This window comes from Leucopleurus acutus, assembly GCF_964270905.1.
Source record: "Leucopleurus acutus genome assembly, chromosome: 1".
Taxonomy (NCBI): Eukaryota; Metazoa; Chordata; class Mammalia; order Artiodactyla; family Delphinidae; genus Leucopleurus; species Leucopleurus acutus.
Genome location: NC_139142.1, coordinates 33,698,661 through 33,717,545, shown reverse-complemented (window position 1 = coordinate 33,717,545; position 18,885 = coordinate 33,698,661). Strand labels below are relative to the sequence as shown.

The following is an 18,885-nucleotide window of genomic DNA, read 5'->3' as shown; positions in this document are numbered from 1 at the left end:
TATGAGATTAGAAATGAATTACGGGGAAATAATGTAAAAAACAAAAACACATAGAGGCTAAATAGTACGTTACTAAATAACCAAGAGATCACTGAAGAAATCAAAGAGGAAATCAAAAAATACCTAGAGACAAATGACAATGAAAACATGACAATCCCAAACCTATGAGGTACAGCAAAAGCAGTTCTAAGAGGGAAGTTTATAGCTATACAAGCCTACCTCAAGAAACAAGAAAAATCTCAAATAAATATTCTAACCTTACACCTAAAGGAACTAGGTAAAGAAGAACAAACAAAACCCAAAGTTAGTGGAAGGAAAGAAATCATAAAGATCAGAGCAGAAATAACTGAAATAGAAACAAAGAAAACAATAGCAAACATCAAGAAAACTAAAAGCTGCTTGTCTTTTAGAAGATAAGCAAAATTGATAAACCATTAGCCAGACTCATCAAGAAAAATAGGGAGAGGACTCAAATCAATAGAATTAGAAATGAAAAAGGAGAAGTTACAACAGACACTGCAGAAATACAAAGCATCCTAAGAGACTACTACAAGCAACTCTATGCCAATAAAATGGACAACCTGGAAGAAATGGACAAATTCTTAGAAAGGTATAACCTCCAAGACTGAACCAGGACGGAATAGAAAATATGAACAGACCAATCACAAGTAATGAAATTGAAACTGTGATTTAAAATCTTCCAACAAACAAAAGTCCAGGACCAGATGGCTTCACAGGTGAATTCTATCAACCATTTAGAGAAGAGCTGACACCCATCCTTCTCAAACGCTTCCAAAAAATTGCGGAGGAAGGAATACTCCCAAACTCATTTTATGAGGCCACAGTTACTCTGATACCAAAACCAGACAAAGATACTACAAAAAAAGAAAATTACAGACCAATACATTGATGAATATAGATGCAAAAATCCTCAACAAAATACCTGCAAACAGAATCCAACAACACATTAAAAGGATGATACACCATGATCAAGTGGGATTTATCCCAGGGATGCAAGGATTCTTCAGTATACACAAATCAATCAATGTGATACACCATATCTGCAAATTGAAGAATAAAAACCATATGATCATCTCAATAGATGCAGAAAAAGCTTTCCACAAAATTCAACACCGATTTATGATAAAAACTGTCCAGAATGTGGACATTGAGGGAACCTACCTCAACATAATAAAGGCCATATATGACAAACCCACAGCAAACATCATTCTTAATGGTGAAGAATTGAAAGCATTTCCTCTAAGATCAGGAACAAGACAAGGATGTCCACTCTCACCACTATTATTCAACATAGTTTTGGAAGTCCTAGCCACGGCAATCAGAGAAGAAAAAGAAATGAAAGGAATCCAAATTGGAAAAGAAGAAGTAAAACTATCACTGTTGGCAGATGACATGATACTATACATAGAGAATCCTAAAGATGCCACCAGAAAACTACTATAGCTCATCAATGAATTTGGTAAAGGTTCAAGATACGAAATTAATGCACAGAAATCTCTTACATTCCTATACACTAATGATGAAAAATCTGAAAGAGCAATTAAGGAAACACTCCCATTTACCACTGCAACAAAAAGAATAAAATACCTAGGAATACACCTACCTAGGGAGACAAAAGACCTGTATGCAGAAAACTATAAGACACTGATGAAAGAAATGAAAGATGATACCAACAGGTGGAGAGAGATACCATGTTCTTGGTTGGAAAAAACAATATTGTGAAAATGACTAGACTACTGAAAGCAATCTACAGATTCAATGCAATCCCTATCAAATTACCAGTGGCAATTTTTATGGAAGTAGAACAAAAAATCTTAAAATCTGTATGGAGACACAAAAGACTCCGAATAGCCAAAGTAGTCTTGAGGGAAAAAAACGGAGCTGGAGGAATCAGACTCCCTGACTTCAGACTATACTACATAGCTACAGTAATCAAGACAATATGGTACTGTTACAAAAACAGAAACATAGATCAATGGAACAAGTTAGAAAGCCCAGAGTTAAACCCACACACCTATGGTCAACTTACGTATGACAAAGCAGGCAAGAATATACAATGGAGAAAAGACAGTCTCTTCAATAAGTGGTGCTGGGAAAAGTGGACAGCTACATGTAAAAGAATGAAATTAGAACACTCCCTAACACCATACACAAAAATAAACTCAAAATGGACTAGAGACCTAAATGTAAGACCAGACATTATAAAAAAGAGGAAAACATAGGAAGAACACTCTTTGACATAAATCACAGCAAGATCTTTTTTGATCCACCTCCTAGAGTAATGGAAATAAAAACAAAAATAAACAAATGGGACCTAATGAAACTTAAAAGCTTTTGCATAGCAAAGGAAACCATGAACAAGACGAAAAGACAACCCTCAGAATGGGAGAAAATATTTGCAAACGAATCAACAGACAAAGGATTAATCTCCAAAATAATATAAACAGCTCATGCAGCTCGATAGTAAAAAAACAAACAACCCAATCCAAAAATGGGCAGAAGACGTAAATAGACACTTCTCCAAAGAAGACATACAGATGGCCAAGAAGCACATGAAAAGCTGCTCAACATCACTAATCATTAGAGAAATGCAAATCAAAACTACAATGAAGTATCACCTCACACCGTTTAGAATGGGCATCATCAGACAATCTAAAAACAACAAATGCTGGAGAGGGCATGGAGAAAAGGGAACCCTCTTGCACTGTTGGTGGGAATGTAAACTGATACAGCCACTATGGAGAACAGTATGGAGGGTCCTTAAAAAGCTAAAAGCTAAAAATAGAATTACCATATGATCCAGCAATCCCACTACTGGTCGTATACCCAGAGAAAACCACAATTCAAAAAGACACATGCTCCACAATGTTCATTGCAGCACTATTTACAATAGCCAGGTCATGGAGGCAACCTAAATGCCCATTGACAGCTGAATGGGTAAAGGAGATATGGTACATATATACAATGGAATATTACTCAGCCATAAAAAGGAACAAAATTGGGTCATTTGTAGAGACATGGATGGATCTAGAGACTGTCATACAGAGTGGAGTAAGTCAGAAAGCGAAAAACAAATATCGTATATTAACGCATATATGTGGAACCTAGAAAAGTGGTACAGATGAACTGGCTTGCAGGGCTGAAATAGAGACACAGATGTAGGGAACAAATGTATGGACACCAAGCAGGGGAAAGCGATGTGGGGTGGTGGTGGTGGTGTGATGAATTGGGCGATTGGGATTGACATGTATACACTGATGTGTATAAAATTGATGACTAATAAGAACCTGCTATATAAAAAAAGTGTGATCAAATGTATTCTATGGGAAAGGAGTAAAAACAGACCATATTTACAGTCTAAATTATACAATAATTTAATGTATTTGTAGATGTATTTATAGATGTATTTATTATTGCAGATTGTATTTGCTTTATCAATGTCTTTACTTTGGGAATCAAAAAAAAATAAAAGAAAATAAAATCTGAAAAAAATACTTCATATTCGTCAGGATAATGGTTATTAGAGGAGAGAGTGGTCGTTAATAGAAGAAATCAGTGACATTCTCTTGATGTGAGTTGACTGGGTTCAGTTTGTGAAAATTTATTTAACTCTATTATGATTTTTGCACTTTCTGTATGTTGTATGTTATACTTTAACAAATGTTTAATAAATGAAAATGCTCCATAAAAAAAAAGAAAATCAATTAAATCTATCTTGTCTATTGTATCATTTAAAGATTGTGTTTCCTTATTAATTTTCTGTCTGGATGATCTGTCCATTGGTGTAAGTGAGGTGTTAAAGTCCCCCACTATTGTTGTGTTACTGTCAATTTCCTCTTTTATAGATGTTAGCAGTTGCCCTATGTATTGAGTTCCTTCCATTGTTGGGTGCATATATATTTGTAATTGTTATATCCTCTTCTCAGATTGATCCCTTGATCATTATGTCATGTCCTTCCTTGTCTCTTGTAACATTCTTTATTTTAAAGTCTATTTTATCTGATATGAGTATTGCTATTCCTGCTTTCTTTTGATTTCCATTTGCATGGAATATCTTTTTCCATCCCCTTACTTTCAGTCTGTATGTGTCCCTAGGTCTGAAGTGGGTCTCTTGTAGACAACATATATATGGGTCTTGTTTTTTTGTATCCATTTAGCGAGCCTGTGTCTTTTGGTTGGAGCATTTAATCCGTTCACGTTTAAGGTAATTATCGATATATATGTTCCTATGACTATTTTCTTAATTGTTTTGTTTTTGTTTTTGTAGGTCCTTTTTTTGTCTTGTGTTTCCCACATAGAGAAGTTCCTTTAGCATTTGTTGTAGAGCTGGTTTGGTGGTGCTGAATTCTCTTAGCTTTTGCTTATCTGTAAAGCTTTTGATTTCTCCATCGAATCTGAATGAGATCCTTGCCAGGTAGAGTAATCTTGATTGCAGTTTCTTCCCTTTCATCACTTTAAATATATCGTGCTACTCCCTTCTGGCTTGTAGAGTTTCTGCTGAGAAATCAGCTGTTAACCTTGTGGGAGTTCCTTTGTGTGTTATTTGTTGTTTTTCCCTTTCAATAATTTTTCTTTGTCTTTAATATTTGCCAATTTGATTACTATGTGTCTCAGCATGTTTCTCCTTGGGTTTATCCTGCCTGGGGCTCTCTGTGCTTCCTGGACTTAGGTGGCTATTTCCTTTCCCATGTTAGGGAAATTTTCGACTATAATCTCTTCAAATAGTTTCTTGGGTCCTTTCTCTGTCTCTTCTCCTTCTGGGACCCCTATAATGCAACTGTTGTTGCATTTAATGTCCCAGAGGTCTCTTAGGCTGTCTTCATTTCTTTCCATTCTTTTTTCTTTATTCTGTTCTGCAGCAGTGAATTCCACCATTCTGTCTTCCAGGTTGCTTATCTGTTCTTCTCCCTCTGTTATTCTGCTATTGATTCCTTCTAGTATATTTTTCATTTCAGTTATTGTATTGTTCATCTCTTGTTTGTTTGTTCTTTAATTCTTTTAGGTTTCTGGTAAACATTTCTTGCATCTTCTCAATCTTTACCTCCATTCTTTTTCTTTCATTTTTTTCTTTTTTTTTTTAAGTTATTTTATTTAGTTTATTTATTTTTGTCTCTGTTGGGTCTTTGTTGCTGTGTGCAGGCTTTCTCTAGTTCCTGTGAGTGGGGGCTACTCTTCGTTGAGGTGTGCAGGCTTCTCATTGCAGTGGCTTCTCTTGTTGCAGAGCACAGGCTCTAGGCACGCGGGCTTCAGTAATTGTGGCTCGTGGGTTCCAGAGCGCAGGCTTAGTAGTTGTGGTGCATAGGCTTAGTTGCTCCGTGGTATGTGGGATCTTCCTGGACCAGGGCTCGAACCTGTGTCCCCTGCATTGGCAGGCAGATTCTTAACCACTGTGCCAGCAGGGAAGCCCTGCCTCCGTTCTTTCTCCGAGATCTTGGATCATCTTCACTATCACTATTCTGAATTCTTTTTCTGGAAGGTCGCCTATCTCCTCTTCATTTAGTTGTTTTTCTGGCGTTTTATCTTGTTCCTTCATCTGGTACAAAGTCCTCTGCTTTTTCATTTTGTCTGTCTTTCTGTGAATGTGGTTTTCATTCCACAGGCTGCAGAATTGTAGTTCTTCTTGCTTCTGCTCAAAAATAATTTTATTAAGGTACAATTTAAATACTCTAAAATTCAACCTCTGTAACTGTAATTCGATTATATTAGTGAATTCATAGTAAATCATCACAATCCAGGTTTACAACGTGTCCCATCATCCTAAAACATTCCCTCATGCCCGATTATAGTTAATCCTCACTCCAATCCTCAGCCCTAGGCATCCACTGATCTACGTTTTGTCTACATATTTGCCTTTTCTAAACATTTCATATAAATGGAATCAAATAATATGTCGCTTTTGTGTTTGGTGTTTTTCACCTAGAATGATGTTTTTGAGGTTCATTCATTTTGTAACATGTATTAGCAGTTTGTTCCTATTAATTGTTGAGTAGTATTAATAGTATTCCATGGTATGGCTGTAACACATTTTGTTTATCCAACTGTCAGTTGATTGGTACTTGGATTGTTTACAGTTTTTATCTATCAGGAATAATGCTATTATGAAAATTCACAAACATGTCTTTGTGTGGGCATAGGTTTTTTACTTCTCTTGCATAGATTCCTAGGAGTGGAATGGCTAGATCATACGCTAGGTGCATGTTTAGCTTTCTAAGAAACTGCCAGGCTGCTTTCCAAAGTGGTTGTGACATTTTACACTCTCACCAGCAATTCATGGTGATTTGTTTTTCCACATCCTCAGCAACACTTAGTATTGTTTATCTTTTTGATTTTAGCTGTTCTAGTGAGTGTTAGAACACTGTGGTTGTTAATTTTAATTTGTGTTTTCCTAATGACTTGGTTTTAATTTGTGTTTTCCTAATTGTGGTTTTAATTTGTGTTTTCCTAATGACTAATGATATGAACACCTATTCATGTACTTATTAGCCATTTCTATGTTTTTTTTAAATGAAATATCTGTTCATATCTTTTGCCTATTTTTTAATTGTTTGTTTTCTTGTTATTGAGTTGTGAGTTCTTTTATATTCTGGATACAAGTCCTTTATCAGATATATAATTTGAAGTTATTTTCTTCCTATCTGTGGCGTCTCTCCTCATTTTCTTAATGGTAACTTGTGAAGTTTTTAATTTTGTAGTCTAATCTATCAGTTTTTTTATTTTAAAGACTGTACTTTGGTGTCACCTCTATGAATTTTTTGTCTAGCCAAGGACACAAGTTTTTGCTATGTTTTCTTCTAGAGTTTTATATTTAGGCTTTACATTTAGTCTGTGATCTATTTTGAGTTAATTTTTGTGTGATCTATTTTGAGTTAATTGGTAAAGTGAATTGTGGAATATCTTCTCTTTTTTTATATTCTGTAATTGTTTGCATAAGATGAGAATTGTTTCTTGAAAATTTGGTAGAACTTGCCTGAAAAATTGTCTGATCTTGGTACTTTCCTTGTGGGAAAATTGAAACAATTAAATAAATTTTTTAATGATTAAAGGGCTATTCAGGTTTTTTATTTCTTTCTAAGTAGTTTTGGTGAATGATATTTTTAGGAATTTGCCCATTTTCTTTAAGTTTGAAAATTTATTGTCATAAAAGTTTTCACTGTATTCTCCTTGTCTTTAAATCTGGTTTTATATGTGGTTCTACCCACCCTTTTCATTCCTAATATTATTAGCTTTGTCTTCTCTTTCCCTTCCTTTTAAAAAGATCTGGTCAAAGGTTTGAGTATTTTATAGTCTTTTCAAAGAACTGTGCTTTTTGTTTTGGTTCTTTGTTGGTTTTCTTTGTCTTCTACCTCAATGACTTTTGTTATTTTCTTATTATCTCCCTCTATCTAATTGTGTTTATTCTGGAATTCTTATCACCACCCCCCAACTTTTTAAATTACACATTTAATTAATTAATTTTCAGTTTTTCTTCTTTTTACCCTGAGCTTGTAAGGCTACGAATTTTTCTTCCTGCATTCTTTTTTGTGATAAAGTATTTTCATTTTTATTTAGTTCTAATAGTATTTAAAAATTTCCATTATGATTACTTCTTTAACTTATGTTTTTTGGGAATGTTTGAATATCTAAATTATTTAATTAAAAATTTACCTTTCACATTTTTTTGTTTGTTTTTTGTTTTTTGCGATACGCTGGCCTCTCACTGTTGTGGCCTCTCCCGTTGCGGAGCACAGGCTCCGGATGCGCAGGCTCAGCTGCCATGGCCTACGGGCCCAGCAGCTCTGCAGCATGTGGGATCTTCCTGGACCAGGGCACGAACCCGCGTCCCCTGCATCGGCAGGCGGACTCTCAACCACTGCGCCACCAGGGAAGCCCTACCTTTCACATTTTAATTAGATTGTTAACCTAACTGCATTTTGGTCAGAGAATTTTGTGTGATATTGAGTCTCAGAAATTTTCTGAGACTTCTTGTTGTTGTTGTTTTTAAATATTTATTTATTTATTTTGGTAAATAAATAAATAAATATTTATTGGCGCTATTGGTAGTGCCAGGTCTTAGTTGCAGCAGGCAGGCTCCTTAGTTGCGGCAGACAGGCTCCTTAGTTGTGGCTCGGGCTCCTTAGTTGCAGCTCACCGGTTCCTTAGTTGCAGCATATGCACTCTTAGTTGTGGCATGCAATGTGGGATCTAGTTCCCTGACCAGGGATCAAACCTAGGCCCCCTGCATTGGGAGCATGGAGTCTTAACCACTGTGCCACCAGGGAAGTCCCTGAAACTTGTTTTAAGGATTAGTATGTGATCAACTTTTGTAAGTGTCCCGTGTGTGCATGAGAAGAATGATTATTCTCTAATGATTGTGTGTTCTGCCTACGGCCATTAAATTAAGCTTATAATTTGGGTTGTTCAACTCTTCTTTATCTTTGCTGATTTTGTTTTTCTCAACCTGACCTGATACTAATTCAGAGAGGGTTATTAAAATACTCCATTATATTGTTAACAAATTTACTTGTAGTTTTATTATTTTGTATATTTTGAGCGTATTTAATTATGTTTAAATTAACATATTTAGAATTGTGTATTCCTGGAGAACTGAACCATGTACTATGGTTCTTCTATGTAGCACTTGTCACCGTTACAGGTTTACTGTTTGTGTGATTAGTTAATGTATGTCTTTCTCATTGGAGAATAAATTCCAAGTGGGCAGGGATTGTCTTATTCTTTTTATTATTACATCCACAGTATTAGCACAGGTAGAAGATACATAATAAGTATTAATTGAATGAATGAATTTGTTTTCATTTATTTATTTTTTAGCAGTTCTTTAGTACTTGTTTGCTATAATGTTTTGGTTCTTGCTGTCTCTCCTACACTCTCCTCTTTGGTCTTTGAATAAGCCAAACTAGGAACTTCTAATGTTATTGCTCTTTCATGGTACAATATTTATTTTCATTTGTATGCCATTTGTTTTTTCAAATTATCAATATAGTACATTTAAGGAATATGATTTTTCTACTTAATTGATTTTTTATTAATAAACATCAGTGATTCTTTTATTTTAGGAGTTTTTTTCTTACAAGTTTTAAAGTTGAATATCTCTGATTCTATATATCTATATCTACATATTTATTTATATAATTGTGGTTACATACTGCTGTTTAACAAATCATTCCAAAACTTTGTGGCTAGAAACATCAATAAATGCTTGCTTATTATCTCACACAGTTTCTGTGAGTCAGGAATTCAGAAGCAGCTTAGCTGGCTGTATTTGGTTCTGGTCTCTCATGAGATTACATTTAAGATATTGGCTGAGGCTGCCATTATCTGAAAACTTGACTAGAGCTGGAGGAGATGCCTCCAAAGTGGCTCACTGACCTACAGAACTGTGAGATAATAAACGGGTGTTGTTTTAAAGCTGCTAGGTTTGTGGTCATTTGTTACATAGCAGTAACTCATACAGGTCTCAGTGGAGATGTCTAACCAAATTGCATTGCACGATCTTTGTTTCTGGTGAAAAGTTCAAACCTGGAGTCCTGGATATCAGATAGAAGTTAGATCTGTTGAAGGTAAGAGGTAAGGCATCTAGCTGAGTAAACTTAGAGTAGGCCTGGAGATGACTTGAGGGAGTAAGAATAAATCTGGAAACATTCTGTTGTCACTTTTATAGCTGCTCTTTCCTGACTCTGACTTCAAAACACCCTAATTTATTTATCATCAGTTTTGATTTATGTGAACTGCACTGAATCTGTGTATGTTCAGTTACAGCACCAAGATTAAAAGTGGAATTAGAGAAGTGCTACTCCTGCCAAAGGCAAAGTAGCAGAGGAGAAATCAAAGAGAAACCAACTCTGCTGAATCACTAATGGAAGTGAGCTACAGGGCTTTGTCTCATTCCCAGAGAACATCAGATTCCTCACTTATGGAATATATAAGCAGATAATTCTGCATCTATTATAACAGTATTGGTAGTAAAGATATGTTTGAAGTTTAAACTTTAAATGTTTGCATTATGTGGAGATCAGACCATGTAATGGTAGCCTTCTCACATGAGGTAATACAGATCAGATCAGTGTTTCTCAATTTTTTTTTCATTATCACCCCCTAAGGAGCTTTTTAGACATTTTTTTCCCCTAATAAACCCCCGCCCCCCACGAGATTTTAATACCGTAGATATACTGTATATCTGTTTATGTACTGTATGTAGTTCTGTGCTTTATATGGGAAAAGAGTAAAATCCCTCCTTCCCCAATTAAAACCAAGTTTTGCCTTTGGGGTCACTACCATCCCTGCTGAGAGTGCATGACAAAGATGCTGATGTGATTAGGTAAAATTAAATTTGTATTTAAAGGGATCATTAAAAAAGGTATTTTCATACTGTAATCCAGAGATTACAGGACTAGAGGACTGGTCCAAACTCATGTCAGCAAAAAGAGATGTAGCATCTGCATGTCTTGTTTGGAGAGTACCTCTGGAAGGGTAAACCTGTGAAGCACTGACAAATCTTTACAACATTTAAGAGTAATGATTATACCCAGATCCTTGCTGTAAATAATGAGAAACAATGTAGCACGCGTCTACATTATTTGTGTTTCCTGAGTCATTTCTATGCTTTGTTCATGATTTAAGGAGACCAGGTGTCCTCCTTGAGTAGGGCAGTTTGCTTTGGAAGTGACCATCCTACTGTCCCAAAAAGGCAGAGGCAGGACGCCAGAGTCCTGTTTCGGCTTCCTAACTTTTCCTCAGAACAGGTAAATATTTCAGTTCTGCTTCTTTTTAGTTGGCAGGGTGGGCTGTGGTCTAAAGATCACAGGAGACAATAAGTCAGGCCTTGTAAATTCAAGTGTCCACAAGGGCCTTGGCATACATAGAAATGTATCAACAGTGAAACATAAATGCTTTATCAGTCAATTTTGGCTGCTCAAGTCTGCTTACAACATCAGCAAACAGTAATTTTTCTTGCTCATGGGTCTGCAGGTTGGCCAGGGTGGGTCTCATCTCCTTCAAGCTGCAGTCACATTCTGGTCTGCTCCACGTGCAGCAACAGCAGTAGGAAAACTAGGGAGAGATTTCTAATCAGCGTTCCTTGATCTGCTGATGGGATTTGTTTATGCTGCCCAGTGTTTTGAAAGGCAGGACAACCAGGCCTTTGTCCTAGTACAGGAGTTTAGCATACGTGGTTGATTGAATCATTGTTCCTAATTCTTCATTCATTTCCTGATTAAGAAATGAACATCTTTCTCCATAAAGGTTTCGTAAAGTCTTTTATATGGCACATATTATATGATTGTTAAATAAATTATTATATCTCTTGACAGTTTTTTTTTTTTTTTACTGTGTAGCTTGTGGTACTTGTCATTTCCATGTCCTCTTGCTTTTTTCTGTTCTGTTCTCCTCCCTTCTTTTTCTCCTTCCCTTCCCATTTACTTTAAAAACAGCAGTTGTCAGTATTGAGTAAGAGGGAGTGGTGGAGAAAATTTAAGATATGAAATCTTCCACTGTTGATATAAAGTAATTTAAAATCAAGATTTCTTTCACAAGGCAAAGAGCTACCCAACCTTTCTGATATTGTTTGCTTTTTGTTTCTTTGTTTGTTTGTTTTAGGATTCAGAGAGTGACTCTTAAAAAGAATTCTGTAGGTCTGAAGACCTAATCGTATTTATACATAATAGAAGAGCACATGGAGACGGGTAGTTAGATGCTGGGGGAAGGGGGTCATTAAAAAGATGCTATGGGCTTCCCTGGTGGCGCAGTTGTAGAAAGTCCTCCTGCCAATGCAGGGGACATGGGTTTGTGCCCCGGTCCGGGAGGATCCCACATGCCGTGGAGCGGCTGGGCCCGTGAACCATGGCTGCTGAGCCTGCGCGTCTGGAGCCTGTGCTCTGCAATGGGAGAGGCCACAACAGTGACAGGCCCGCGTACCGCAAAAAAAAAAAAAAAAAAAGAAAGATGCTGTGACGTTTCCACATGCTCCTTTCTCAGATCAGAACCAGGCAGTCCTTAAATTTTCTCTGCAAAGTATTGGCTTGGTGGATTGCCCCATCCTCATGCCCCTATTTTGAATGTGCGGAAGAGTTACTAGGTAAGATGTTAGGCCCCAATAGGTCCAGGTTTCACATTCATCTCTACCAGTGAATCTTTTTTAAGACTAAAATGACTAGGCTTCATTTTCACTTTAATATAATTAGACTTTCTTTTCTTGGTAATAATTCTCTTCCCCCTTTAAAGCAATTGCTAATATTTGCTTCCTTGTTGATATTCTAGTGATCTTCACTACCGGTTGTTTTCTTTCTGTTCTTTTACATTTCTCATGCAGGATTGTTGAAACTCAGACTCTAACTATATGAAGCTAATTGTATTTTACTGGTGTTTTCCGTGTGTAAATGCTGTATTCACTCTGAGTTTCCAAGAAGCAAATCACTTAGACTATTCTGGTTTGGCATGTTCTCTCTTTCTAACCACGATTGGAGCTGAACCTGGGAACTGAACACAATTTGAAATTTTGTGGTTTGGCTGCTAGAAGTCAGAGCTAAACTATCTGAAGCTAAAAATTATTAATGTTGAAATGTTTTAACCCACTAAGTAAACCTGAAAAAATAATGAAATTTAACTCCAGCCAGCCCATAAAAATTGCATATAACATATTTTTTTGAGGTTAGAAAGAGAGGAAAAATATATGAAAAGGATCTGAGATTGCTAAAGAGTTAGAAATTAGTTATTATAGTTTAAAGAAAATGTTAATATCCAAATTCGAATGCAAAGTAAAGCAAGCATACAAAAGCCAAATGAACCCAGAAATCTTATGTTATTCATGTGATAGTCTACTTTTCTCAAGACTATACTGAATCAGTACATAAAAATAATGATGCAAAGCGAGAGAGAGGCATGGACATGTATACACTACCAAATGTAAGGTAGATAGCTAGTGGGAAGCAGCCGCATAGCACAGGGAGATCAGCTCGGTGCTTTGTGACCGCCTGGAGGGGTGGGATAGGGAGGGTGGGAGGGAGGGAGACGCAGAGGGGAGGAAATATGGGAACATATGTATATGTATAACTGATTCACTTTGTTATAAAGCAGAAACTAACACACCATTATAAAGCAATTATACCCCAATAAAGATGTTAAAAAAAAATAATGATGCAGGTAAAATACCAGTTGCACTTGTTTAACTTCAGATTTTTTTTTACATGTTTTCTTTGAAGATGGAATAATAAGATAACACCTTACAGTATCATGGTATTTGATACTTTACTGAATATATTCATATATAACATCTTAAAAAATGTTTTTAAATTGAGGGCTTGTTTCACCTTTCCACTAAAAATCACAAAGCATTTCATGGGTTTAAGCTCATTAAATCTTAGAACATATCTAAAACCGGGCATGTAGGTACTATGTATAGAAAGGAAGTCCTTTGTTCCTCCATTAGTTAGCACTCTGAAGAGTCATCATTTCTCATTTTCAAGATCCCCTTTCAACTATTATTGATAGAAGTTTCCTTTGCTCTGATGTCTGGTGATTAATTTTATCCATGTTGTCCTTGATGATGATAAAAGGTCCATGAAAAGTGTTTTGGGCTCTTCAAAACTACCAGTCTCCAAAGGACAGTATGTAAGATGGTCCATTGGGTTGTGGGAAAAAGATATTAGAACTTTTATTGGTATTTCAGTTTAAAACATGAAATAAACCTTTATTGATATTTAATAAGTGGATTGACACTGGCATCCTTACTTGGTCTGTATGTTCGACTGTCATGTGTCAGGTATAGTCCATGAGGAAAGGATACAGAAGGTTGACAGGGGCACCTTGATTGTATCTTTATTTTCAACATATTGGGATGAATTATAGTTCTGCATGTACCTAGTTAGGTGGATTTATTGATTTAACTAAATCATACCTCACGAAGCAGACAAATGGCATAAAAAGATTCCTGCAAAGAAACTATGTATTGAAGGCAATACTAATAATGTGAGCAGAAGTGGACCACGTGTACATAAAAGTCAGAGCTGATGACTCTCCTACAATTAATGAAGTAAAAATCAATGACAGTCTAATCTCATCTGTGAAGACATCCAAAAAATTTGAAATTATAAAGAAAACAGTTTGATATATGGAATTGTATCCATTATTGTTAACAGTGAAACTTCCTCTGTTATTTTGTTCCTTGAAATACTGGCAAATAATAGTAGGAAGCCACCATAGTTAAGAAACACATCACAGGAAGACGAACCTCCACAGGTTTTTCAGTGACTTTTAAAGTCACGTGATACGTATTCAATATCTAGAAAAATTTCACTAAAATTAATGATAGGTATTTAAAAGCCTCTTTTGGATTTTCTTAAGAGCAAAAGGCCAAATGCAATACATTGTTAATACTGTCAGGGACACTCTTGTTCTTCCTGTCCTGTTACAGTAAAGTGGATGAAATAAGACATAGCAAACAACATGGCAACAACTTAAGTGGATTCTTTTGTGAATAAATACTTTCAGATGGAAATCATTGCTGATGATAAGCATCAAGAATTAAAACAAGTTATTCATTGTGGAAAGATGGTATATAATAAAAGTACAGAAGTTTCTAACAGGGCCCAGATTATCGTATTAATAAGCTAGATTCTGTTTCAGTAATGAAATACATGAACTAAATTATTTTTGGGCCACAAAAGTAAAGATGTGTCAAGGAAGATATATTCTCAAAAATAAATGACTTCTTGAATATAAAGCAATGTTTATGAGGGAATTTCCTGGTAGTAATGTTAATGTTCTGATTTTGACAGGGGTTTAGATTGCATATGTATATACATTTGCTGGAACTCATCAAATGATACACTCAAGATTTGGGCATTTCATTGTGTGTAAAATTTACCTTAAAAGGAAAAAAAATAATACACATTAAACTCAGGTTAATTATATACGCACTGAACTGTTAGGGGAAAGTATATTTATGTCTTTGACTTACTTTGAAATGCATTTAAAAACATCTAAGATGGATTGATGAATGGATAGAAGGATGGATTGATGGATAGTATAGTGTAGTAGTATACTGTGCTATTTAGTATAGTAACAATAAAATGGCAGTTGCAGAGTCTAGATGGTGGGTATACGAATGTTCTCTGTAAAACTCTGAATTTTTCGGTTACATCATCCTTAGGCAGTCTATAGCAACACAGAAGCTGATGTCAGATGTGTGAAGAGTGCTTCAGGATGGTACAATTTTTATAAGAACCTGACTGGTAAAGTATTGACTCTTTGTAGTATAGTCTGTAATGAGACAAAGAGTGACCATGAAAGTCATTTGAATCACAAGAGCTTCTTTGGTTATCTCACAGCAAAGATTGTAAAAGACTGTTGAATTTAAAGATGGGTGAAACTTTTATTTTTGAGTGAAACTTTTTTAAAATGAAAGGACAGGATATGTCAAATTTGCTGACACTTTTTGTATAACAAGTGGCTATATAATTTGCCACCTAGCAGATTGAAAATCAAGCAAGCAAGCAACCAATGGAACACTCTTACTCCATCCCTTCAAAGTAAAGGATATTTTTACAATGAGTGCGAAAGTAACTGCTTCTTAAAAGACAGAGATCAAAATACAGAGTGTTTCTCAAATCATTGCTTGGAAATGTTTCTTTTATCATGTGATTTTTGTCATCAAAGATGTGTATCTTGTGAAAACTTTACTCTCTGCACACTTTAAAAAACTTTAACAATATTTTCTATACTGTTAAGAAATCTTCCAAATAGTTTCCTTTGATTGTGAAACCAATTATTAAAAATGTTAAAAGTCAATATATTTTGATTAGTTTACAAGAATAATTAGTTGAGGGGCTTCCCTGGTGGCGCAGTGGTTGAGAATCTGCCTGCTAATGCAGGGGACACGGGTTTGAGCCCTGGTCTGGGAAGATCCCACATGCTGCGGAGCAACTAGGCCCGTGAGCCACAACTACTGAGCCTGCACGTCTGGAGCCTGTGCTCCGCAACAAGAGAGGCCGCGATAGTGAGAGGCCCGTGCACCGCGATGAAGAGTGGCCCCCGCTTGCCACAACTAGAGAAAGCCCTCACACAGAAACGAAGACCCAACACAGCCCTAAATAAATAAATAAATACTCCTGTTCTCTGTTTAAAAAAAAAAAAGAATAATTAGTTGATATGAGGGAAGATGGAAATTTATTAGCCAGAGTTCAACAAAAACTTGATAATTGGAAAAGGTATTAAAAAATAATGATTTCCTAAGTACAACAAATCATGTATTTCTTTAATTTCAATCCTTGCAGTTTTGCAATTATCACCTTCTCAACTGTAGAGCCATTGCAATTAAGCACTGAAATAAGCAAAACTTAGGAACTGACATTTCAGTTACTGAATTACAAAATATTTAAATCAATATTTAAAAAACAGCATACATAGTTTCATTTATTTTCATTATTATCTTTGCTCCACTAAAAGTGCTAATAAGTTTTTATGAGAGTGAAAAGATCTATACAACTAATATATGTTATGAAACTATTGATTTGTATTGTATTTTAGAATTAAAACAAGATACGAAACTATTTTTAAATGCTTGTAATCTTTATTTTTTAATCCCTATTTCATGTGGTTTTATACTGCATAGAATGTATTAGTAAAATAGTATATATATAATACATATGCATATATTGGAGGTTCATACTAATATATTTTTTTTTTTTTTGGTTTGTTTGTTGGAGTATGTAATCAAAGAACTTTGGAGTTCTCACTGATCACTCACGATCTGGCACACTGTTATTGCTAGCAGCAATTATTTATCCTAAAAGTCTATATCATTGTTTTAGAGATTATAAATCAGCACATGGTTTCTAGCTTGTGAGCCTTTGTTTTTTTTAATGTTAAGCTTTGATAAATGAAGTTTACCCTTACTCTAAATTCCAAAAACAGTAGTTCTCAAATGTAGAGCAGCATCAGTGTCAACTTACTAGAAACGTAAATTTTCAGGCCCTATTTCAGACCTATTGTTAACCAGAAATGCTGGTCAGTGAACTTGCCAGGTGATTCTAATGTTCACTCATGTTTGAGAACCATTGGCCTCCATGATTTAGACTCCTGGGTCATCCCTTCTTATTTCTTCCTGCTTCATAGTATATCTGAGACAGTTTCTTCGGATCTCGTGTGTCTCAGTCTTAGCTTGGACTTCTGTTCATCTCTACCTGAGATTTTCTTCTCTCCTTTCCTCCTCTTCTTTTCCCTTCTTCCTATTGTGAAAAATTGTTCATTAGTGTTATCCTCACAAAAGGGATAGTGTTCTGGTTCTTAAAATTTGGATGCCACAGCCAGTATGACAAATAGCGTGTTAAAGGGGATATTTTTAATATTTTCAAATTAATTTTTGTTAACTGCTTCCTGTTGGACTCAAATATGCCTGTGATTAACGTCCTATTCTTTTCCATCTATATCCTCTTGTTTTTGAATTTTATAATCTCAAAATAGCTTTCCACCAACTAAAATTTTAAAATATACGCTTCAAAGTATGAATCACCTAGATTCAGTAATTATTGAATTTTGTTTTATTTGCTTTATCTCTCTTCTGCACAGACACACACACACACACAGACACATACACTTTTTTTCTGATTCATTTGAAATTAAATTGTATATATCAATACCTTTTACTCCTAAATACTTTTAAGAATAAAGATCAAAGTACCTTTTAGTGGGACTAGTACAAATGTACTAGTACTAGTACAAAATTGTTTTGAAAGGCCAATTTATAACAAATGCTAAACCAATTATTAAAGCCTCTTAAATATTTTCAAGATCTTTCTATAAATGTCTTAATGAGGAAAAGGTATAGAACTCCAAGTTGTGAATTTATAAATGAATCCTCAAGGCTTTCTCAACCAGTTTTTCATCTGAACTACAGAACACAGAGGATGGTCTGGGTGACTATTTTCTCACTTCTCCCAGGGATGGTGCATAACTAGTACCAATTCAGATGCATAGGGGGGAAGTTAATTTATTACATACAAGAGGCGTATTAGAATGTTCTCTCTGGGAACCCAGGTTAGTTGGACTGTATATGTAGCAAGTTCTTAAAAGGATTTTGCTTTGATTAGATTGTAATGTTTATACAAATAACAATTTTTTTTTTAAAATTTTAGATTACAGGTCCACCAGGTTGTGGAAAAACTCAGTTTTGTATAATGATGAGCATTTTGGCTACATTACCTACCAACATGGGAGGATTAGAAGGAGCCGTTGTGTACATTGACACGGAGTCAGCATTTAGTGCTGAAAGGTGGGAGATTTTATTATTTTTCATTATAATGCTTTATTTTTGTAACTTATGTACAGCATGTAACATTTACAAACAAGTTAACATTTTTTATTTTTGAGAATACAGAGTGTTAGATACTGTTTTAAAGGAATTTTCCTTTTAAAATTAACACAGGCAGCAATTTCTTTTTGCCTTTTCTATCCCTTTCTTATTGGTTTGAGTGGGGTTCCTGAATAAGCTGTGTTTTGCAGAAAGTCAGGAAGAAACAAGTTTAAGAAACAGAGAGAGGTATGTAAGTAGAAAATGGAGAAGAGGGAAAGTTAATAAGACAGACAAAAGGTAAGCTGCTTTGTAAGTAATTGCTAGTTGGAAGTAAAATATTAGTGAATGGAAAAATTGCAATTTTCAAAACATTTTTTGCTTGAGAAATATTTTACTTTAATCTTTGAAATAGTGTGGTATTAAATGCAAGAAACACACCGATGGTAAGTATATGCATGCTTAGAAAGAAAAGATTTCCTTAGTTTGGCAAGGACCTTTATTTTAACATTCTATGAGAAAGGCATTCAGTCATTTGCATAACTCTGTATACCTGAAGATAAGTCTGATGTCCTCTTCCCCTG

The 18,885-nt window shown here is 35.3% G+C and overlaps 1 protein-coding gene across 1 annotated transcript in view; it reads left to right on the top strand.

Moving 5' to 3' along the window:
* The window catches only part of LOC309968500 (DNA repair protein RAD51 homolog 2-like), a gene marked incomplete at its 3' end in the record, with an annotated part of 55,090 nt that overhangs the window by 22,585 nt on the left and 13,620 nt on the right, over positions 1–18,885 (top strand). The window contains exon 5 of the mRNA XM_082849762.1: positions 18,147–18,283. Coding sequence (XP_082705888.1) covers positions 18,147–18,283 — 137 coding nt within the window. The remainder of the gene's footprint in view (positions 1–18,146; positions 18,284–18,885) is intronic.